A 24,999-nucleotide genomic window follows, 5' to 3' on the forward strand; every position below is an offset into this window, starting at 1 on the left:
GATTGTAGGTCATTTTGTACATATAAATTTTAAGGATTATCTAGTTTATGAGCACAATCAGGTCCCAGTTGTGACCTCTGAGCACTACTTTAATAAAATAGTACCATTTACAATTTATATTGCTGTCTTTGAGAGAGTACAGAATGTGATGAATGTATTACATACCTAGACATAATGCTTGTACCAGTGATTCTCAACCAGCATATATAAAGACTCTACTCTCTATTCTTCCTACTCCATTTTGAATGACTTCTACCTACAAATGCGTTCAGACTTGGATATGTCTCTCTGTTCTTTCATATACCTCACACCTAGAGCATGCAACTTGCCTAAGATCAGTACTGTTTCAAGTTGCACCCTATTGTTTGAGGAAAATGTGAAAACCTGGTCAAAACTTTTTTATATGAGAGATCAGCCATGAGACTCCTGATGGAAAAAAGTCACAGAAATTGCATCTATTTCAGACATTCCTCCCAACCTGAAAGAGGCTGAAATTGTACTTATAAATTCTTAATCTAAAATTTAATCAGCTGCTGGCAGGAACTGAATAGAAACACAAGCTTGCAAACCAGTAGCAATTGCATTTGGATTGGTAACAATATTCAACAGAAAGAATGAATAATACTAATTACCGATCTTGTGTAAGTGGGCATATTTCCCTGGACTGCCCTAACCCTACTTAAATCTTGTGTGGGGAAGATCACTATTCCAGGTGACAGTATACCAGGTGAAAGGACAACTCTGTATTGATTGTTTTGTAACATAGCCTCTTGCAGTCTAAGAGCTGATATGTAATCAAACTCTTCATACAGGCCATTGTAATAGCCAACTGACTCTAACACTACCAACCTGGACTGGAATTAGTGACCTAAAAGGAAAAAACTCTGACTTTCAATCTCATTGACAGTCCTGTAAACCAGCCATTCCAGCCAGCCAATAGCAACAGTGCTACTGTTATCTGAAAATAGTTTAAAAACCATGACAAGCAAACAAAACTATTTTAAAAATGCATTTTCTGAAACATGCCTTACCTCACATATGTGAAACTACAGTTTACATCAGTTAGCTTGCTTTTTTATATTTGAGATCTCTGAGTTTCAAAGCAATAATAATTTATTGTATTTCCTTCCCAAAATGCACTCAAAGAGGACTTAGTTCAGTTACTGAACTTGGACAGAAACCACACCTAAACTGATTCTTAGCTCCTGCAAACCTTCTATTTGTCAAGCAGATGCCCTAGCTGAACAAAGAGCTTAGATATCTCTTAGGGCTTTTGCTAACCTCTAGTTGAGGCTGGGAAGGACTTTTTCCCTTTTATGAATGCTACTGGCCTCTGATAGCAAGAAGATTTACCTACCTCTAAAGCCTTAGGACACTGGCCACTGCTGAAGCTGGAATTTTTGACTGAGGTGCACTGATGTTCCTGCCCAGACAATAAAAAATCCAGACCTTTCTGACTAGAGAGTCTTGCTCTTCTGCTCAAGGTCCTACTGGTCACCAAATCTGGGGTCAGAAAAGAATTTTACCTCCTCCACCATGTCAGATTGGCATGGACTGAAGAGGGTAGGAAGGACAGTTGCCTTTCTTTGTAGCTTGAGGCATGATCATTTACTTAGCATTTCTGAGCATATATTAAACACTGTCATTGCAATGTCAGGTCACTGGTAGTGCTCATGTTTCTGCTGCTTTTACCTATGGCATGTTATATAGGGCATTCATTCTTGGTGTTTCAGGTACCTTGCCTTGTAGTTGTGAGTGAGGATTTGAACCAGCAATTTTAGGGTTACTTTGGTTAAAAAAAAAAATGCCCATCAGTGTAGGGCACTGGACTTAATAGCTTAATTGGCCTCCTCCAGTCCTCTGTTCCTATGGGCTCCCTCACTCCTGGTTATATGTCCAACCCCATCCCTCTTGCTTCAAAACATGTAACATCATTCACATCCTACCTGCTGGAGTCTCCCACATACCCTAGAAAAGCAGCCTTAACTGATTGCCTGCTTTCAGTTCCTTTCCAGTCCCAAAAATAATCCCCCGCCACATATAACTTATTCCCAGCTGAGAGAATACTTATGTTCAAGGTAACATGATCTTGGAAAATACATTTCTATGCTTTGGTGGCCTGAGTTCTTTAATCCTTGTGTCCTGCTATAGGATTAGATAGGAAATATAAGGTAACATGATACTTCAACTATTGCTCAGCTAAAATAAAAAAAATATTGTAAGCATCTTTGTAGTATGCATCTAACCTTTCCCCTGCCCTTATCTCTTACCTGATATAAATGGCGCTGCAATATGGGATGTCCTTACTGAGGAGGTTTTAAAATCAACTTTTGGCAAGGAGAACATATAATTATGGAGTATTGAAATCTGGTGTGGAAAAACTATTACATGATCATGAATTGCCAAATGCTGAAGCTATGCAATTCTGTCACATCTGTCCAGATGTCACTGAAAGACTTGAATGACATATGGTCATGTAAAAGTTTCAGTGTATGGAGAGACAGTCTATTGAGTCATTCAAGCTGCTTTGGAGGCTAACAGTACTCTGAAGGAATTTTGAGGGGGGCAGGGGGAGGAGAAGGGGGCAGGACAGAAGACAATTCCCTCCTGTGATGGTGCAGCAAGAGGAAGTTCTCTTCCATGAAAGCTCATATTGCTATCCAGTGACTCCTTTCCAATAACCTTCAACTCAACAAAGTTACTATGTAAATTTATAAGCTCCACGTTACTACGGTGTAAGAAGAGGAAGGCTTTTTCAATCTCCCTGGATGAAGCAAGGGGCATACACATTGACTATCCCTTTATCCCAGAACCTTCTGTATGCCTCAGAAGCAATAATATGGACGAAAAATATTCTCAGCAAAGTCAATTTTTGCATGTCTCATTCCCTTGCTCTGATATCAAAAAGAGACTAGAGTTGAAGTAACACTTCTGACTCAGTCACAAAATGGCTAAGTTGCTTCATTTCATATTCAATAAATAAATAAAGCCTAACCATTTACTCCTCAAGCTCACTCTTGTAGGTGAGTTTCAAAATGTCAGCAGCTGCTACAGGGAGACATAAATCTCCTAAACCCTGAAACCGGAAAGCAGAGTATTTTGGAGTGATTCATAAGGCTGGCATGCCCATTTGGCTTCTGATTTGGGATCTGACATAGTCTGTTGATTTTCTTTCATTATTGTATATAGTTTTAAGTGTTGAAGTTGGCACTCACTAAATGAATAGGGTTGATAAGAGTAGGTATTTTTGAGCCCCCTGTGTTTATTCAGTTAATTGGAACAGCTTGAACACAGGCAGTGCAAATTTACTCTTCACTGCCCTGCCAAAATGATATATCTCAGATATGGAGGGAAAACCTCTGGGAGGAAAAGGATACATTGTCTTTCAAACCATTCATGCTCTTCTGTAATGCCACAGAGGTTGCTGACATGAATGATACTGAAGCCCCAGGCAGACGTGTGCCTCTATGGCTGGGAGTCTGGATCAGTAGATGGGGCTCCCAGCTCTGGGTACACATCATGCACCCCCTACAGCTGGGAGCCCTGTCAGCTAAAGGATTCTAGTCTTGGGGGCAAATAGTGAGCTCTCAGAATTGGGAGCTCCCTCAGCTGAGAGGGCTGCCAGCCACAGAGATGCACCCTGCAGCTGGGAGTCCCAGCCGGGCCACACTTTCAATTAATGGCATGATAGGAATCAGCCACAGTTATTATACTTTTTTATGTAATAACTTTATACCTTATTCCTTGTTTTATCAAGCCATTAATTGCATTAACATATAGCCAGGTAACAACTTAAGATATGATTAACTGGTTAGTCGCATCGTAAATGTAATAAGAGTAATTGAATATCCATGGTAGTGCTTATTTTTGTGATATAGATTTCTCTCTCATTGGATTTTTACTGCAGAAACAGAACTGTCCATTTTCCCTATCATTTATGGCTCAACTTTAAATTAATATCTTTCTATTTTTGTAGGAGATCTATAGATGAACACAATAAGCCTATCAAGCTAGTATGGCACTAGCTTTTAAAATGCCCAAATTTGTTTTTACCAAGTCAATATGTTGTCATATTTACTGAGTTTTTAAATGAGCTGAGACACAGACTATTAGGATTTTTCTAGAAAGCAGCTATATCTTTTGTGGAGCTCTGATAGATAATCACAAGCTGTAAGGGAACACGATGAAAAAGACAGGAATGCGCCAGCTGCTCCAAGTTTAGTGTTGTAGAAACTAAGCAAATAATGAATAGCTGCTCCAGATCTGCAAATACCAACTAAAAAAGGAAAGTTCATCACCGTATTACATTTATTTAGCAATTGTGACACTTCACATATTGTGCATTCCATTAATGCATATACCTGGGGTAGGGAGAAAGGGCTATTTTTTGTGTTGCTTTAGGTTTTATATAAAGCATGCTCGTGCTTTAAGAGGAAGAAAAATATGCCACATACCTTCTGATGGGGAATTACCGGCCTGGGAGAGTCAACTCTGAGTGTTGCTGTTGGAACTGGTGCTGGGCGTTTCGATCTGCAGATTAAAAAAAAGAAAAAAAAGAAAAGCAGTTAAGAAAAAAAAAAACCAGCCTCCTGATTTCTAACAATATTTTTGTATTGCACAGATAAATACTTCTTCATCAAGAGTGAAAATCCTACATAAAATCTGGCCTTGCTTTTACTATATTGCTGTTTTTACAAGGCATGTGCTGAATCTATTGGCTACTCCACTTACCATCACCAAGACTGGTTTGACAAGAACAACGAGAAAATCCTAGCACTTATCTATCAGCAGAGACCCACGTTCTGCAGGTGGCAAAATGAACCCTCCAAGCAGCAAAAATGAGAGGTTTACCACTAGCTCAAAGCTGTAGTTCAGAGTGGGCTATCAAGAACCAGTGGTGGCAAGTGAAGGCTATGGAAATCCAGAGTTTCACTGACCAAGATGACATGAGAAGCTCCTTTCAAGCAATAAAAGCCATCCATGGGCCATGTTTCAATTGCCCAATGTCTTGCAACACCAGGACAGCTCCACCCATCTCATGGACAATGTACCCATCATCAAGCAATGCTGGAAGGAGCACTTCAAGACTACTCAACTGGAAATCTGAGGTATCAGTTGCCATCATCAAGTCTATCCCTCAACATCCAGTCATAGAACCTCTTGCTGATCCCCTATCCTTCAAGGAAGTCTGGCATGCCATCACAGACCAAGAACAAAAAAGGCACCAGGCCCAGACAGTATTGCCACAGAGGTCTTCAAGGCTGGTGGAACAGCACTAGCACAAAAATGTCACCAACTTCTCATCAAAATATGGGTTAACAAGGAAGTTCCACCTGACTTAAAGGATGCCAGCACTGTGACCATCTTCAAGAAAGGGGACAAGTCAGCGTTTGGGAACTACTAAGGCATTGCCCTCCTCTCTCTTGCTGGGAAGTTTCTTACTAGCATACTTCTGAATTGCCTCTCCCCCTTGTTGAAGAAGTCCTTTCAGAATCACAGTGTGGCTTTAGATCATCATGGAGTACCACCAAAATGATTTTTGTTGCACAACAGACCTAGAAGATGTGTAGAGAGAAACACCAGGAGCTGTTTATGGTATTCATTGACCTAACCAAGGTCCTCGACTCCATCAATCATATAGCATTATGGAACGTGCTGGCTAGATTTGGTTGTCCACTGAAGTTTATCAGTGTCCTCAGGCTAGTCTATAACAGGATGACTGCCACAGTCCTTTGCAATGGATCAGAGACAGGCCCATTTACCATCTGTACTTGTGTCAAGCAGGGCTGCGTCATTGCCCCAACACTTTTTTCCATCCATCTTGCTGTGATTTTGGTTCTTAGCTGTAACCGCCTTCCTCCCGGAATTGATGTTGAATATCGAATGGACAGTCAGCTTTTCAACTTGTAACACCTTCACAGCAAAATGAAAGTTACCAAGACCGGCATCACCAATGTTCAGTAGGCTGATTACTGTGTTATCATGGTGCACACTGAGACTGATTTGCAGTCTATGCTTGACCTTTTTCTCAGGTGACTATCATAGCCTTGGACCCTCCATTAACATTGGGAAGATCAACGTGCTCCATCAGCCTGCCCCAATGCAAGCTGCCCTTCTCCCCCACAAATTACTATTGCTGGAAAACTCCTGGAAAACACTAAGAATTTCCCATAACTTGGTAGTCACCTCTCCCAGTCAGCCAGTCTTGATGCAGAAATCAAACAGGATTCACTGTACCAGCATATGTTTCAGAAAGCTGCTTCACCAGGTCTTTGCTGACTGAGATCTGCAGATGGGAACTAAGATCCTGGTCTACACTGCAGTGGTTATCTCCATGTTCCTCTATGGATGAGGTATGGTTGCCATAGCAAACCCATCTTAAGCACCTGGAATGGTTCCATCAGCATTACCTCAGGAAGGTTCTTTGCTTTATAGGTTCATAGATTGTAAGGCCGGAAGGGACCTCAGAAAATCATCAGGTTCAGCCCCCTGCACCAAGCAGGAAAGATAACTGGGGGTCAGGTGACCCCAGCAAGGTGACTGTGTAGTTCAGGCGTGGCTGGTGAACTCAGACTAGTGGGGCGGTAGGGCATTCCACAGGAGTGGGGAAGGGGAGGGAGTTTACAACCAGCCAGCAGTGGGGTGGGGTTTGCAGTTGGCCAGACACTGCAAACCCCCCAGCTCCTGGCTGGCTGCAAACCTGCACCCTCCCACCCCGCTGCCAGCCAACTGCAAACCCCTCTGCCACTCCTGTGGGACAGTCCACCAGTCTGCGTTTACCAGCCATGCCTGGTCTAGTCTCCTCTTGAAGATTTCCAGGGTAAGTGATTGCACCACCTCTGGAGGGAGCATATTCCACAGTCTGGACACCCTGACTGAAGAAGTTTTTCCTAATGTTGAGCCTGAATTGATCTTCCAGGAGTTTGTGGCCATTACTTCTGGTTTTTCCCTTGGGTGCCCTGGTGAACAGTTGGTCACTAAGCCCTTGATGTATTTCCCTAGTACAGCAATAAGCTGCTTCTCATTAGATGAGAAGACCACTGCACCAATGCCAGCATCCTCTCTCCTGCTAACATAACCAGCACTGAGGCAAAGATCATGAACCATCAACTCCTCTGGGCTGGCCACTGTGTGCAGATGGCTGAGAGTTATCTTTCAAAGTAAGTCTTCTTTTCTCAACTTAGTCATGGAAAGACGACCCACAGAGGAAGTGCTACAAGGACAACCTGAAAGCGAACCTTAAGGGTGGCATCAACCCTACAAATTGGGGGTTTGTCATAGATTTCATAGACTTCATAGACATTAGGGCTGGAAGGGACCTCGGGAGATCATCGAGTCCAGCCCCCTGCCCAAAGGGCAGGAAGTCAGCTGGGGTCATAGGATCCCAGCAAGATAAGCATCCAATTTACTCTTGAAGGTGTTCAATGTAGGTGCTTGAACCACCTCCGCTGGCAGACTGTTCCAGACCTTGGGGGCTCGGACAGTAAAGAAATTCTTCCTTATGTCCAGCCTGAAACGGTCTTGCAGGAGTTTGTGACCATTCGACCTCGTCATCCCGTGGGGCGCTCTGGTGAACAAACATTCCCCCAGATCCTGGTGGTCACCCCTGATAAACTTATAGGTGGCCATCAGATCACCCCTGAGCCTACGCTTTTCCAGGCTAAAGAGTCCCATGGCTCTCAGCCTGTCATCGTAAGGTCTGTTTTCCTGACCTCTGATCATGCGCGTGGCTCTCCTCTGGACTCTCTCAAGCTTCTCCAAATCCTTTTTGAATTGTGGAGCCCAAAACTGGACACAGTACTCCAGCTGCGGCCTCACCAAGGCCGAGTACAAGGGGAGAATGACGTCCCGGGATGGGGGTTACTGGTTGGTAACAGGTCTCTATGGTGCTGCACCATACATCAAGATACAGCCTACTTCAGAGAGAACCATCTTGCTCAGAAGACTGAGAAACTGCAGAGGAAGGAAAGCACACAACATCCTGACCAGCAGTTGCCCCCCCACCCCACAAGGCACCACTTGTCATATCTGTGGAAAAACTTTCAGAGCATGGATTGGGCTCCTCAGCTCCCTTCAAATTTACTAGTAATCCCCCACACCCTCCTATCAGACATCATTCTTGTACTGAGGGATAGTTAATTTCTGTTGCGCTGTTTTCATCAACATCCAAGGACTTCTCTTCCTTATTTAACGAAATTTTGGAAATCAGAATTAAACTTCTGATTTTTAGTAATACTTACAGGCAAATCTTTAAAAAGGGTTTGAATAAGTAGAAATACAGAATCTTGCATTTCAAGGCATAGTTGGACTGCTTAGACTGCAGGATGGAAAAACTTTCTGGGGCAGGCTATTCCATAAATGTACACATCACTTGAGGGTGACTGCACTTTTCTTTTAAAGTATCTGGCAATGGCAACTACCAGAGGCAGACCACTAGAAGATGGACCAATGGTCTGATCCAACATGATAATTTCTATATTACTATGTAACTCCATCTTGGACAGTGCATTCAGATTTGGCTCCCACCTTTCAAAAATGTACTTCAGTCCAGAGAAGAACAAGTAAACTCATTAGAGGTACTGGAAGATTTCCACACGTAGAAAGGTTACAAAGATCTATTTCACTTGAGAAAAATGAAGACATGACATAAGAGATGTCTACATTATACAAAATGATATACATACGAGCATGACACCTATAAAAATAATGGAACAATGAAATAAAATAAGTTTAATATAGGTACTCTTTTATTAATGTATTTCAACATATTATTGAAACAAAGGGCTAGGAAGATTTCTAAAGGAGTTATATCCATAATGGGAATATATTTACAATATACTTCATACAATTTTCCTGCCATGGCAGGGGGTCAGACTTGATGTTCTGCTCAGGTCCCTTCCCTACCAACTATGAAACTAATATAAATGTATTGGGAATAAAGAACTCTAAAGCCTCAGAACAGGCAGTTACAAATGTTAATCACTGTGTCTGGGTTTAAGAACAAATGTTGCTTGTAAAATGTGACCGCATATTTACTTATACAGGCAACCCCTGCTTAATGCTTTTTCGCTTGGCGCTATTTTGCTATACCGCTCATTTTAAATTCATACCTGATTCCACTTAGCACTCAGTGACTTTTGTTAGAAAGATCATGGTTGCCATGTTGGGTTATTAAAAACACTTGCGGTCACTATCTTGTATCAACAAATACTTTTGGTTTCACTTAACGCTTGTTTTTAAAAAGCACTAAGCGTGGGTTTCCTGTAGCAATGAAACAGGAGCAGTAGGGTCCTTGCAACTTCCTCAATCCATTTTAACCACAAAAAAGTAACCAATCATAATCAGGCAGATATGCGGGTGATATCTCCTATTGGATCAAGCTGGGATAGATTTAGACAAGCTTCCAAATGTAGTGTATTATTTTTCAGGTCTGAGGCAAAAGAAGGCAGAACAAGCACTAATCTGACTTGAAGAATGGACCGCGTTCTAAAGCTTCTAAGTCAATTCCCATTTTGCAATTTGTCCAATCAAAGATATCATGCCTAAAATTCATTGCTTCTCAACTATTTTCTGGACCACCACAACTACAACAACATCACTCCAATGCTACCATAACCAGGCAAACCTTCATGAAATAACTGAAGTAAGGTAGCAAGCAGCAGTTGCCAAGTACCCAGAAAGTGTCATTGACCATTTGTTACAATTTTAGAGCAGATAGATATGAACAAATTGAGAACCAGATTTTGGTTTCAGTTACGTTCTCTCAATTCTCACAGTGTAGTCAATAACAAAGTCATCCTGGGTTTACCCAGACCTATCCAAGACCAGATGCAAGCCCTATAATCCATCCTGAGTATCTATTCTTGTACACACACAGAAATCACAAATTTTTGCTTCCCACACACTAAACACTGCAAATATTCACTGTATATAGCATGCAACAAGATATATGTCCATTTGATGCTTGTCTGGAAAATCATCGTACTGCAGCATAGGGATTCATTTTCCAAACTGTTCTATCACTCCCACTGTTTATTCTATGCCCACTCTTTTCCCCAGCTGCCATCTTCTCATAAAGGAAACTGTTAAAATGCTTTATTTATTCCACAAGTTATTGCTATGCCACATTTGTCATCCACAATGCTACACAGCTAAGACTTTTAGATTACATTAATTCTGCAAAACTTTTCAAGACATCACTTTGAAATAAAAAAGGTTTCTAAACAATTCTGCCCTGAACCCCCTGGCTTTTATAACAGAGCACTAAGATTTCCTGGCTTTAGCATAGCTTTGAATTGAAAGGGAAGGCAGCAAAGGTGCAGTCAATGAAAATATATCCATCTGCAGAACAAAGCATCTATTTATGTAAAAGACATTAGCCCTCAGAGAAATATCTCAGTTAAGGGACATTTTCCACCCCCCACTTCTTCAGTGGCTGAATTCTTTTATTTCCAGTGTCCTTTCTTACATGTCACACAGATAGAATGAGTCATATGTTTGAATTTTTTTTCTCCAAGATATGGGCTAAAATATGAAATGGATGACACATCCATTTAACTCTGCTACAAGGTTCCAAAAAGGACAAAGAGAGAGCTTGGTTCACCAGTCAATCAGTTATGCATCTTTATGCATAAGTAACAGACACCTTGGGAATCAGCTGCGTTATTTACGGACTTTCTGCCTTAGGAAGCATATACAGCTATAGTTAGAGGAACTTGAAGAGATTTGACTTGATCGTATTAACTAATAGCTGTTTTCCATGCGTGCTTAACATGAATCTTGCTGCTCTTGTAAAAGGAAACACTCATTATGTAATTCATATTTTGAACAGCAATGTTTATGTGGCTTTCCCTTTGTTAACCTACTGTAAGACTGCAATTGAAGTCAGTTTTCTTACAGAAGGTTTTTATTCTTCTGGTCTCCATCTTCAGGTCTGAAGGGTGTTGGTCCCTGAGTGCTTGGACCATAGGTGGCTTTGGGGGCACTGAGGAACCTATGCATACCATGGATATCAGCAAGATGTTGAATCTCCTTAGCCTTGTCTTCCAATCATTTGTTCTTCATATTGTGGGTCCTCCTTGGAATCTCTGCCTTAGCTCATTGCAAATTCAATTTCTTTTGCTTGGAGTTGGTGTCATTTTGCCAAGGCCAAAAGTCCTTGTGCTTACAATCAATCAGCTCTTGGATCTTCTGGTCACTCTCACCAAACCAGTCTTGATGTTTCCCAGTAAAGAATCAAGGAAAAGGGAGCCATCAATGCCCACTAGAAGGAGCATTATGAAGACCTTCTCAACCAAGACTCTGTTGTTTATGAGAGTGTTCTCAACTCTATCCTGCATCACTCAGTCAGAGACGATCTCAGAATCCCTCCAACCCTTGACAAGGTGAGGAAAGCCATCAAGCAGATTGTGGCAAGGACACCACCATGGACAAATACTTACTTAGAGGAAGAGAGGTGCGGAGCTGGCAGGACACCACCAGGAACTGGAAGTGTAGCCAGAATGGGGATGCTGAAGAAAAAAACGCCGTGATGGGGACAGAAGAAAAAATTGCCTCGGGCCAAGGGAGAGCCAGGAACGGCACTGATGCCAGCAAGGACCCACTTTATGGCAGCCTGCCGATGCCAATTCCTCGGCTGGCCCCCTAGCGGAAGTATAAAAACAGTACTGGACAGAGATCAGGGAGGACCAGACGTGAGTCCTCCAGAGGGCCCAGAGCTATTTGAAGTCCCTCAGAGGACATTGGGTGGCAGCCCCAGGAGGGCCCAGAGGAGAATAAGTTAAGCCCAGGACGGCATAACTACTTACCAGGAATAGAACACTAGATCCCGGATTCAGCCAGCCGGGAGTGGGACAACGTCTAACCTAAAGAAGAGAGACAAAAGGATTCGTGGGCAGTCATGGATCCACACCAGAGGAGACAAGAACACACCAGGGAAAAGGTAATATGGCCCAGTAAAAGTGACAGCCAGTTGGTGTATGGCCTGTTGGTAGTGTGGTCCTGTGGGGCTCGGTCCTTGGACCTGTACTCTTCAATATCTTCATCAGTGACTTGGATGTGGGTCTGAAGTGTACTCTGTCCAAGCTTGCAGATGATACTAAATTGTGGGGTGAAGTGCACACTCCAGAAGGTAGGGAACGATTAGACAGGTTAGAAAAGTGGGCAGTACAAGGACAAGTGTAGAGTGCTGCACCTAGGGTGCAAAAATATCCAGCACACTTACTGGCTGGGAAGTGACTGTCTCAGCAGCACAGAAGTCGAAAGGGATCTCAGAGTCACAGTGGACTGCAAGATGAACATGAGTCATCAGTGTGATGAAATCATCAGCAAAGCTAACCGCACTTTATCACGCATCAGCAGATCCATGACAAATAGAACCAAGGAGGTGATCCTTCCCCTCTATGTGGCATTAGTCAGACTGGAGTTGGAGTACTGCATTCAGTTTTGGGTGCTGTACTTCAAGAATGATGTTGATAGACTTGAGAGGGTCCAAAGGAGGGCCACTCATATGGTTAGGGGCTTACAGGATAAGCCCTATGAAGAGAAACTGAGGGACCAGGACCTCTTCAGCCTCCTCAAGAGAAGGCTGAGAGGTGATCTTGTGGCCACTTACAGATTCATTAGGGAAGCACAACACAGGATCGGAGATGCTCTGTTCACCAGGGTGCCTCTTGGGTAACAAGGAACAATGGTCACAAACTCTGACAGGGAGCAGATTTAGGCTAGATATCATGAAAAACTTCTTTATGGTCAGAGTGGCCAAAATTTGGAATGGGCGTCCAAGGGAGGTGGAGCTCAGACCTACCGTGGGGGTCTTTAAGAGAAGGCTGGATAGGCATCTAGCTGAGGTCATCTGACCTCAGCACTCTTTCCTGCTTAGGCAGGGGGTCGGACTCGATGATCTGTGAGTTCCCTTCTGATCCTAGCATCTATGAATATAAAGCCAGATGATACACCATCCAAACTGGACTTGACTGAGGTAAAAGGGGATAAAAGATAAACCTGTGCTGTGATGACCACTAGTCACAGCCTGGAATTAACATCTGGTTGGCATGAGGTGGGATGTAGGGGAGGCGGAAAGCCGGGTGGAAAGATTGAAGAGGGGATCCAGGAAAGGTAGGACACAAGATCTTCCTCCCAATATCGACTATATAATATAATATAACAAATAAGTGGCAGGGGAGAACCCCTGGGGACCACCCAAGATATCTGACTGGACGGTGAGTTGTCAACTATTAAAGGGACGGCGGTGTCCAAAAAGCCAGTTTGGGTGAAACACGCTAGCAAGCGGCATTAGAGGTTACACAGATACAGAATGACATAGCATCTGGAGCAGATAGAATCCCTGCTGAAATCTTCAAGCAATGGGGAGTGGAGCTTACATCACAGCTTCATGCCCTCATCTTAAGGATCTGGAATGATCAGAAAATCCAAGACGACCTCAGGGACACCATGATTGTGACTATCTTCAAGAAAGGAGACAAATACAACTTTGGAAACAGTACTTTCTGACTGTGAAAACTACAGAAGGATCACCTTGCTGTCCACCACAGGAAAGATCACTGCAAGAACCCTCCTGAACCATCTTTCCTTCCATTTGTTGAAGAACTCCTCCTGGAATCTCAGTGTGGTTTAAGGGCATCAAGAAGTACAACTGACATGATCTTAACAGCTCACCAGCTGCAAAAGAAATGCCAGGAACAAAATAAGCTTCTCTATATGGCCTTATTTGATCTCATGAAAGCATTTGATTCTGTCAGCCAAAAAGTGTTGTGGAGGATCCTTCTGAAATATGGATGCCCACTGAAATTTGTCACCATTCTCTGCCTGCTCTGTGCTCAATCAAGTGACTTCAATGGAAATTGCATATACAAACAATTCCATACCTCTGAACATTTCACAGTAACTTACATACAACACTTAAATACAACAGAGGTAAATTTTGAGCTGGGCTGAGGCAGTATGTGGGTACAATTTGTGCCTGTGATAAAAATACAAGCATCATTAATTATTCCTCCTCCAGAAATTTTGCACCTATATTTTATTGTGGGAGCAAACATTAACACTTGGGTGCAATATTAACATTTGATCTGTTAATTACTTGTCTTCATGGTGCCATATTTGTCTGGATAACCAAACATGTAGCTATCCTTGGATACACAGTGAACTGCAGGCACACATTCTGTACTCATTAACTATATTAGGACAAGGGAAGCCAGCCAATAAGAAGCATACCCAGCCTATAAAACTGGACACATATTGGCATAGTGGGAGTGAACAATGATGGGAAGCCAGAAGAAGCCTGCTGTAGTCCTAGGGGACTTCAGTAAATAAGTAAAATGTTGAAAAGGGAGGGGTGGATTCAGAAATGTGGGCCAGTGTCCTCAAATCTGCTCTTGTTCCCATTAGCCTTCCCTTTCCATCCACTCCACACCATCCATGTTGCTTTGTGTTCCTCATTAGCTCTTCTCTACTTTTCTGCTACTTACGTATTCTCATACCCACTTCTTTCTCTGTCCACAATTGCACCCTTTCTTATGCCCTTTGGTCTCAGTTCTCTCTCTCCCCTTGTGGTTTCACAGATTTCATAGGCATTAGAGCTGGAAGGGACCTCAGAAGATCACCAAGTCCAGCCCTCTGCCTGAGGGGCAGGAAGTCAGCTGAGGTCATAGGATCCTAGCAAGATAAGTACCCAAATTTCTCTTGAAGGTGTTCAATGTAGGTGCTTGAACCACCTCTGATGGCAAGCTATTCCAGACCTTGGGGGCTCAGACAGTAAAGAAATTCTTCCTTATGACCAGCCTGAAACAGTCTTGCAGTAGTTTATAACCGTTCAACCTCATCTTCCCTTGGGGTGCTCTGGTGAACAAACATTCCCCAAGATACTCGTGGTCACCCCTGATAAACTTATAGGTGGCCATCAGATCACCCCTGAGACTGTGCTTTTTCAGGCTAAAGAGCCCCATAGCTCTCAGCCTGTTATTGTAAGGTCTGTTTTCCTGACCTCTGATCATGTGCGTGGCTCTTCTCTGGACTCTCTCAAGCTTCTCCACATCCTTTTTAAATTGTGGGGCCCAAAACTGGACGCAGTACTCCAGTTGCGGCCTCACCAAGGCTGAGTACAAGGGGAGAATGACGTCTTGGGATTTGCTTGAGAAGCATCTATGGTTGCAAGCCAGCATTTTGGTCACTTTACTAGCCACAGCATCACATTGCAGGCTCATGTTCATCTTGTGGTCAATGATGACCCCCAAGTCTCTTTCTTCCGTAGTGCTAGCCAGCCTAGCACTGTTGAGCCTATAAGGATGCTGCAGGTTTTGTCTCCCAAGGTAGAGAACCTTGCAGTTTTCAGCTGACTTGAAGGTATCCAGCCTCTCAAGGTGTTCCTTCATGAGATTGACATTGATGGAGGGCAGGGGATCTCCCTCACCTGGACCTTCCTGTTCCATAGTGGGCATGAGCATCCCATGGGACTGATGAAAGACTGACAGAAAGTATCATTTAATAGGTTGGATTTTTTCCTGGGAGTCAGTTGTCCCATCTGGTTTAGCAGGGGTCCAATGTTGCCCTTGCTTTTCCTCCAGCTGCCTACGTATCTGAAAAAAGGACTTTTTATTGTCCTTGATGCTCAAAGCTAGTTGGAATCCAGTTGCAGCCTTGGCTTTCCTGGTTTGCTCCCTGCAGGACTGGACCAGTGCAGAATATTCCTCCTTGGAGGTGAATCCCATCCTCCATCCTTTGTAGGCTTTTCTTTTTAGCCCCAGGAGGTCTGATAGATCCCTGGAAAGCCAGGGGGGCTGCTGTGCCCTTTTGCTGCCTTTCCTCCGAGATGGAATAGAATTAGCTTGTGCATTGAGGATTGCTCCCTTGAAGAGCAACACTCTTCCTGAACTCCTCTCCCCCTGGGGTTGTGGTCCCATAGGGCCTCACTGACAAGCCTCCTGAGCTTGTCAAAATTGGCTTTCCTGAAGTCAAGGACTTCTGTGTTGCTGACTGACTTGCCAGCTTTACGGCGGATGGTGAAGATGATCAGCTCCTGGTTACTGTCACCCAGTTTCCCATTGATCATTAGGTCACTGATTAGGTCATCCCCAGTTGCCAGTATGTTGAGCAGTGCTTTACCTCTCGTTGGCCCATAGACTTCTTGAATCAGGTAGAGGTTATCCACACATAATAGGAAGCTTTGCGACCACTTGGATTTTGCTGAGCGATTTTCCCATGAGATGTCCGGGTAATTGAAGTCACCCATTACAACCATGGTCCTGGAGCATGCAGCCTCAGCCAGTTCCTGGGCGAACTCCTGGTCAAGCTCTTGACTTTGGGTGGGAGGTCTGTAGTAGACTCTCACCACTCTACTAGTGATCTAGTGGCCTGTTACAAACTAGTCAGAGAGGACCAGCAGGCACTGGGAAAGTCCCTGTTCTCCCAGCACTACCAGGAGTGACCAGGAATAATGGTCACAAGCTGGCAGAGGGTAGATTTAGGCTAGATATCAGGAGGCGCTACTTCACAGTCAGGGCAGCTAGGATCTGGAACCAACTTCTAAGAGAAGTGGTGCTGACTCCTACTCTGGGGGTCTTTAAGAGGAGGCTAGATGTACACCTTGCTGGGGTCTTTTGACCCCAGTACTCTTTCCTGCCATGGCAGGGGGTCAGACTAGATGATCTACTCAGGTCCCTTCTGACTCTAGTAACTATGAAACTATTGTGTCCCCTGCGCTGTGTTCCCCACGGATTTTAACCAGAGAGTCTCCAGTCGTCCACCCTGGTTGCCAATATCAGCTTGCAGGGATGCGTAGCTTTCCTTAACATAGAAATCTACACCACCTCACCTTTTATCTACTAGATCTCTCCTGTACAGGGTATAGCCATCTATACCCATGGTCCAGTCATGGGTGGAGTCCCACCAGGTCTCTGTTATCCCTATGACATCAAAATTATTTGTGTAAAGCAGGAGGATGAGTTCCTCCTGCTTATTCCCTGAGCTCCTAGCATTTGTGTACAGGTAGGCAAGTGTCCCCTTTGGGGCTCTTATTTTGCCCACAGATTGTACCAGGGCTGGGACAGGGGTGTGCTCCCTTAAGTGCCTTGGCTCACTCACTTTGCAAGGGTTGCTCAGTGGGCCAGGAGTGGTGGTAGTCCCCCTGTCCCCCAGCAGGCTTAGTTTAAAGCCCTGTGGAGCAGATCAGCCAGTCTGGCTGAGAAGAGCCTCCTCCCCAGTGTAGAGAGGTAGAGGCCATCTCTTCCCAGCAGCTCGCTGCCTCTCTCGCTGAAGAGCAGGCTGTGGTCATGGAAGCCAAAGCCTTCCTGATGACATCAGCGCCAAACCTTCCTTGCCAGCAGATCAGGGGACAGCTGGTTTTAGCTGTCTTATCTTCTTTCTTCTCTTCAGAGGTGTTCTGGGCCGGCTTGGATCTAGGCCAAAAATAAGGACTTAAACAGAGGCACCTGAGTTATCTGCAATCTGTCTACCACAGCAGCTTCTAAAGCCCAGGAGGAGAAACTGCTGCTTGGATGGAGATTGGGGCAGTATGCCAAGGCTGACAAAGAGCAAAAAGAATCACACAAGAGAAAATACATTTGGCCCCTCATTTTGTGTCCTCTGCCTGGGCATACCCTATTGTAAGTGTGTTGCAACTATGACTCACCTACCCCTCCTATACAAATTGGTTCTTGGGTGAATGAGAATGAATGAGGGTGCTTGAGACATAATGGTAGCAGGCCTGAAAATAGGTCCTGCTCAATGTCCACCATCAACCCAACGACTGGATCATCAGCTCAATGACCGGACCACCAGCTTGCATTGACTCTCCCTGAAACCACATACCTACTCCCAGGACCCAATATTTGAAAGATAAAGACCCTCCAAGGAATCAGCAACATGGAAACAAAGAATAGAATAGAAACCAGAAACTCCACCATTGCATCCCACTGGACAATGAGGACACCTGGAACTGCATGACCTCATCTGAACAGGATGAGGCCTGGACATGTGCTGCCCATTGGAGTCACAGGTAGCCCACCCCTTTAAAAGGGGTGGTAGAGTGTGACCTCCTTGGGATACCCTCTCCATCTGGACCAGCACTACACCATGCCAGCTATCCACCTAGAGGCCCTGCCAGTGACCCCCTCAGGACAACACCTTGCTGAAGAAGACCCTGACTGGCCATTGAGGATCAATGCTCAGCCTGGGATAGGTAGTTATCACCCACATCTTTCCTCCAAGCAAGGGACCTGAGATCTATTTCTATCCACCTTGACTCCAATTCCTCTACTAAGCCTTTTTCCTCCTGCTACCATTGTGTGAGTGCATGTGTGAGTGTGTGAGGGAACCAGTAACTTCACGGTCTGTATACTGCGTTGCCCGTCTAATAAAACTGATATTTTTGGACCCTGAGCTGGCCTTTGTCTTGCTGAAGGCTCCCCACCTAATTGCCACTCTCTTTGCTTCCGCCTCTGACCCAACCTTGAGTCTAACTCCCATCCCTCTGTCCTCAGTCCCTCTGCTCCCCATCCCAGCTCTCTGCCAGCTACTCTAAAGTACACTGGGGGTGGGCAAAGGTTTCAGAATAGGGTGCAGGCAGCTCAAGAATGGGTGACTTAAAGGGAAACTTTAAAAGATATGAAGTTGAATATACCTTATTTCAAAAAAGGAGTATAAGGAACAAGAGATTAATGGGCTGTGTAAGACCTGAGTGAGATCACCTTTCATTGTACAAATAGGAGATAGTATGCTCTGGTTCCAAAATTTCCAATCACCCTCCAAAAAAGATGGAATCTGTTTTTCTCCTTACCTCCACTGGGGAGGAGGCTCTTCTCAGCCAGACTGGCTGACCTGCTCCACTGGGCTTTAAACTAAGCCTGGCAGAGGATGGGGGGGACTACCGCCATTCAGTGTTTCTCTAATAGCGCCTGTGCTCAGGACTGGCTGAGCATCCTGCCAATAATTTACTTTCTTCAATTTCCTGCAGCTTTTATTACAGTGTATTTATTTAGCTTGTTTCCCTCTAATTTCTTGGCATTTGGGCATTTCAATGTACTACAGAGGCCTTTGGAGCAGTTCTAATTGGCATATGTAGGAGAGAGAGCTCACAAACATGGATAATTATATTATAGCTGCCCTGAGGCTAATGCAAGGTCTTGATTTCTTTTTCTACTTCCAAAATTAAAAGCACATCACAAAGAGATCTTCATTCATTCTTTTTCCAACATCTCTTCTGTATGTTCAGACAAGGGTAACTGTTGTTTGTTCTTCTGACACAGCCAAAAATGAACTACCATTCTCCCCTAAAAGAGGAGATTAACTATTTAAGGCATTTTTTATGACTTGAGAAAGAGAAATGAAGATCAGCAGCCAATGCTGGCAGCAGGTATCATGCAGGTAGACACTCTTCAGGAAAACATACAAAGGATTTAATCTGTATTTATCCCACATTGACATGTTTCTTGCTCTTCCAGAGCTCAGAAAACCTACCTTGAAGATGTTTCTCTCTCCCTTGTGCCCTCTTTTAACTTGGGTCCCCATAGGAAGAACATTACTTTTCTTTAGCACTGATTCTCCAATATTCTCATGGGCTTCACTAAGGCTAGACAACCAGAAGTGGCAATGAAACTTATCAACATTTACTGTCTCCTTGAAATAAACAACTCTTAATCTACATAGTGGATCATGGGTTGGCTCACATGCCTGGATCCAGCCACATGCTGGAGTGATCTAGGACGTATTTTATGTAGCCTCAGGGGCTCCCTACAGGTGTGAAAATTTGTCAACAGGGTCATAGGCAATTAATACTGCTAGAACTCCCTCACTGCTAAATTTCCAGATTCATAAGGTGCTCTGCTGGCCACTCTGCAAGTGTCCACAGGGTGGTTACGGCCCACGGGCTAGAAGTTAAACACCTCTGATTTACATTAAGTTAGCACTGATGCCTATATTTTTTATTCTTGTTTACCAGGTTGTCTGTATAGCACTTTATGCACTGAATTCCAAATTGAGAAAAACAGGTATCATATCTGCTCCATGGATCAATAGTCTCTGCTCCCTTTTTTTTCTTATTTTGAAAATCAATGGCATCCAGCTCAATCTATTCTGGATAACTATGCTCAGAAAGAATTTAGACTCTCCTTTTCTTCTCAGGGGAGGTACTGCTTTCAGGACTAATGATGACTCCATTCCATTTTTCAGTGAGGCAGCAGTCCATTATGCCAGAGAGGCAGGATGGTCCAGTAGTTGTCTCCCAAATCCTAGTGCCCTAGACTCAATTATCTGCTCTGCCACAAATGTGATGTGTTACTATAGGTATGATGCTTAGCCTCTCTGTGCTTTACTTTCCCATCTGTAAAAGGGACAACAACACTCCCCTGTGAAAATAAATGTTCAAGTTGTAAAATGAGGCCATGGTGATGGCATCATATAAATATCATACCTAGACAGGTTCTATCATGGTATTACACAATTAAAAAATTCTGTAGTAAATCAAATCAAATCTCGTTTGAGTGGTAATTTATAGGTATTGTTGAATATCTGAAAGATAATCAGAGAAGTGCTTTCTCACTTAAGTTTGGACATTAATAACCACTTCTACTGTGAAGGCCTGGCAATCTAAATAGGTTGCAAAAGGCTCAAGGATTCAGTTCAGACAAAAACTCAACAGTCAAAATTTATTTTACCACAACTCTACAAAATTAGACAGGATAGCTTATAAATAAGGGCTTTTCTCTGAAGTGTGCAACAAAGTTGACTAACAGAAAACAAATATATATATTGTTTTCCAAACTTAAAGATTCAGCTTGAGTACAATTTTAATTTTAGGTTAAGGCTAGGATCAGTTCTTATTTGACATGAACCAGTTCACCCACCCTGACTGTGCTAGGACCTCACTGTCTTCCAAATGCATTGATTCCATCCCTACTGAAGCCTATAATATCTAAAATGGTGGTTCTCAACCTCTTTAGACTCAAGGCACCTCTTGGAACATGCCAGATCCAAGCTTTCGCTTGTTTTTTTGACCACAGAAAAATAATAGAGCAATTCTTCTGTTGCAAAAAACCTCAGAAAGACCACAATAGATCATGATGTTCTATACACTATGGATTCTTATTTGAAATCTTTGGGTTTATCTTGTGAAAGAGTTCACCTCATAGCACCCTTAAAAGGATCTTTAAGCACCCCAGTATGCTGTGAAAACCTTGGTTCATAATCACTGGTCTAAAATGTTACTCTTTCCAATGTTACCAGTATTTTCCCAACCTTCTGCACATTAAAAAAAAGCTGTTTGCTAGATGCTACTTTTTCTAGAGAAATGGATTGACTCAACATATACATCTTGTCCTGTCTCAAACTACTAAGGTAAAAATGTTAAACAAATGACAGAGATTAAAAGGAAAGGTTACAGCCACATCAATCAACTTTATGTTTAATGGCCTGTCACAGATGGGCTGCAAAATGCAGCACCAGGCCAACATATTTGTGTTCTATTCAATGTTCAGCAACATAGCTGAGATCTGGCTAAGAAGTACTTAAAATAAGTACCTGCTTGGGACATCAAGGAGGCAAAAAAATTCACAGGGACAAATATGCTGCAAACTGTGTGTCTCCCTCACAAGGACCATAGTTTGAGCATCTCTGTTGCATCAAAATTGAAGGAGACAGCATGCAAAATCCAGACATCGTTAAGAAAACTCTCAAATGAAAGTAGCAGGGTGTGAGTATTACTGAAGCAGCTGGAGGACACCAGACAATTTATGATGGTAGAACTTCTAGGAGGAAGGGGTATTAAATCTTATGGAAATTAAGTTATAGAGAGATTTTGGCTGAAATGATAATTCCATGTTCCAGATGGCTGAGGTTAACCAAAATGTTTGTCAGAGAAAGTTGGTTCCTTCAGATTTTTCAAAGTACTGTGAAATGCTGTTTGCAATCAGTAGCATATTACTGCCAAGAACATTAAATTGCAGCCGGCCAGCTTCCTGTGTTCTGCAATACCATTTTGGGAACTTGCTGCCAGATCGATTGCTTCAGAAACAGGGGCAACCTCATGACTGCCCAAAAGTTCACCGTCCCAAAGGGATGACAAGAGAGGGGAGGAAATCCCTTCCTGTGGCCTGGGCCATGGTAGGGATAGCCCACCACAACACCAAGAAAATAAGTTACCTCCCACAGAAGCAGCGGCCTGAACAAGCTGAGGAGAAATGAAGCCCCTGTGCAGTTTATCAGCCTCCTGTCTGTGCAGCTGGAACCAGCATGGGGGATGATGTCATAGAAAAACGCTGCCCAGCTGAGATAAAAGTCAGTGGTGGGAAAACAACCAGGGGAACACAGCAGGGAAGGAACTGCGAGAGCTTCCCCCGTGCCAGCCAGAAGCCTGCTGGCCACTGAGGGGAAGAGCTGGTGAAAGACCCAGCAGGGGGTCCATGCACCGATTTAAAGGGATCTGACACCTGGACCAGCAAGGGAGCCGGATCCTGGGAGCAGGCCGAAGGACTTTGGTGCCTCCGATGCAGAACATGTGAGCAGGGAGGATGCTGAGGCCCCTTCCTGAAATTTCTTTTATCTTACCCCTTTTTTCCTTTAACTTTGAAGGCCCAGAGGCCAGGAGAAAGGCCTCAGGACTTAGGCAGGGGCTGAATGTCCCAGAGCTGCTCAAGGACTCCCAATGTTGCTAAGCCAACCCACCAGTGGGGTTTCCCTATCATCTATATAACCCTGTGGGATGGGACATTTGAGCTGTAGGTAAGTTGCAGCCTATAAGCTGCAGGCCACAGCCCTCAAAAAAGAGGCAGCAGGCTAAGTTGATGCACCAACTGAACGCTGAGGGTAAGAGAGAGTGAGATCAGGACACTGGAGGTCATGGCACCCAAGCGGGGTCAAACTGTCCATCGTCCAGTTGTCCCAACAAGCTGGCGCATAGCTGAAGTATAGGGGAGGTGGAGCCCCAGGAGCATCTGCTGGTGATGATGCCCAGCACGTCCCCCCACAGATGGGAACCCAACAACTGAACTTAACATACAAGATGTGGCAGGCGAGTATGGGCCTTCCTTGGGGAGAACGCAAACAAACAACAAGACAGCTGGAGCTGATTCCATGGCAGACTCAGAGTTCCCACTCCAGGGCCACACAGGAGAGGCTTCACAAAGCCAGGTGGGTGCATTCAGGTAAAACATAATCACTTGCTCTGCTCTTCCTCTTAGAATAACAAATAATGGATCCGAGTCTCCTCTCATGCTGATGGAAAGTAGAGATAAACACTACTGAAAAATCAGTGCGTTTGAAATGTGCAGGAGGCAAATCAGTCCTTACCTTTTTCAGTAACCAAAACTATAAGGTTTCCCATACAGGTGGCCAGGTGGTAACCTCCATGAGTTACAAAGGCCAAAGCAAAACAGTAGCAGGGCATGTACAAATAACAAGCTGTGAGCACACAGCAAAGGCCAGGTATTATAGTTACATGACTCACTCTACATTTCACTTTTGTTAATGCCCTATAGATTCCCCATATCTATTAATTCCAAATGTGTAGTTCACCATTTGCCACATCACTATCTTAAGATAATCAGCACTAATTAATGAGGAAAGGTTCTAGGTTTTCCTGTCTACAGTAGTATCTCTGCTAAGATAGGGTGTTTGTAGACATTCTGGGAGGTGGCTCTGATATGCTGTAATTACAGTACGTGAGAGCAGACTCAATTAATTGCTAATTGTGCTAATTAACATGCTCCATTTAGCCTCTGTGTTGCATGTATCACAGTCCCCACACTTCAAAATGGTGGCGGGGGCACTTTAACTAAAGCTCATTCGAAGAACTCATTTGACAAGATGCTGCAGTGCTTTAATTAGAGCAGTTCTCAAAGCCAGTCCAATTAAAGCAGCCCCCCACCATTCCCAGAGCACATGTAAAAACACGCCTATACTGGCTTTCTTTTTGCAAAATGCAATCAATAACTATTTGTTGGAAAGATTATAACTGTCACTTTTATCAAGCGTTTTGTATCAGCCTATTGACTCTGATGAGATGTACTAGTGAAATGTAGTACGACCTTTTCCTAGTGAGGGCAATGTAATGTTGTGGAAAAACTCAAAGGGAGATTATCCTCAACTAATTTAGGAATATTTCTCAGATAAATACAAGGACACATTTTAACCTTACTTCTATGACAGCATTTTGGGAAAACATGAAGGACATTCTGAGAGCAGTTCTAATACCTAAGTGGAACTTCCATGAAATGAGCTTGATTGCCCTTTAAAGTCTTGGCAATCATCCGTGGTTTCCAGGCTCTTCTCTAAAACTAAGAAGGACACTTTGCAGGCTATGTAAACAGCAGTCCATTAAGACAGTGACTGAAACTGCTCATCTAAAAAAAATTACATCTATTTATTGAAGTGACTAGCATTGATATTTTATTTTTTGTTTCCCATAGAAAAAGCTCCTCACTAATTTTAACCTTGCTGAATGTGTTACTACTCCAGAAGATAATGCATTGTAAGGCCCTAGTTAGAGTCTGCTACCTAACAATGAAATCTCTTATCTTCTCACTGTGTCCTGGTACAGGGGGCAGCAACAGACAGCCCACAAAGTCACTGGATCTAGTCTGTGGAGTTGGGGAGGCTTTGCTTGTGCCTATGCCCATACCTGTACCAGGGCAGGCAGTGAGGAGTGTGCCAAGGATGTGCAACTTTTTGCTGTGCCTGCACCACTGCCACCTCTCCCCGTCCTCCCAGTTGCAGTCCAACACAGACCAGGTGGTTTTGGCAGCGTGTAAGAAGTCAGATACTTTGCCTGCACCCACACTGGAGCCAAGCAGTTGGGAGCTGCACCTGTGCCATGACCACTTCCCCAGCTTCCCACTTCCCAGCTGCAGCATGGGCTCTTGGTTCCAGTGTGGGTGCTAAATGAGTAATAACATGCAGCAAGGTTAAAAGTGAGGAGCTGTGCTGGTACCAGCTAGCTTCCAGCTGTGCCCATGCCACAGCTAGGAAGTATGGGGGAGGGCAGAGAGGGGC

At 43.9% G+C, this 24,999-nt stretch overlaps 1 protein-coding gene across 6 annotated transcripts in view; it reads right to left on the reverse strand.

Moving 5' to 3' along the window:
* Positions 1 to 24,999, reverse strand: part of LDB3 (LIM domain binding 3) — a 204,946-nt gene that overhangs the window by 102,043 nt on the left and 77,904 nt on the right. For all 6 annotated transcript variants that reach the window (XM_090057124.1, XM_090057125.1, XM_090057127.1 and 3 more), the window contains one exon: positions 4,455 to 4,530. In XM_090057124.1, coding sequence (XP_089913250.1) covers positions 4,455 to 4,530 — 76 coding nt within the window. The remainder of the gene's footprint in view (positions 1 to 4,454; positions 4,531 to 24,999) is intronic.

The sequence above is a fragment of the Crocodylus siamensis genome, chromosome 7 (assembly GCF_052110815.1).
Source record: "Crocodylus siamensis isolate JL-2025a chromosome 7, ASM5211081v1, whole genome shotgun sequence".
In the NCBI taxonomy this organism is placed as follows: domain Eukaryota; kingdom Metazoa; phylum Chordata; order Crocodylia; family Crocodylidae; genus Crocodylus; species Crocodylus siamensis.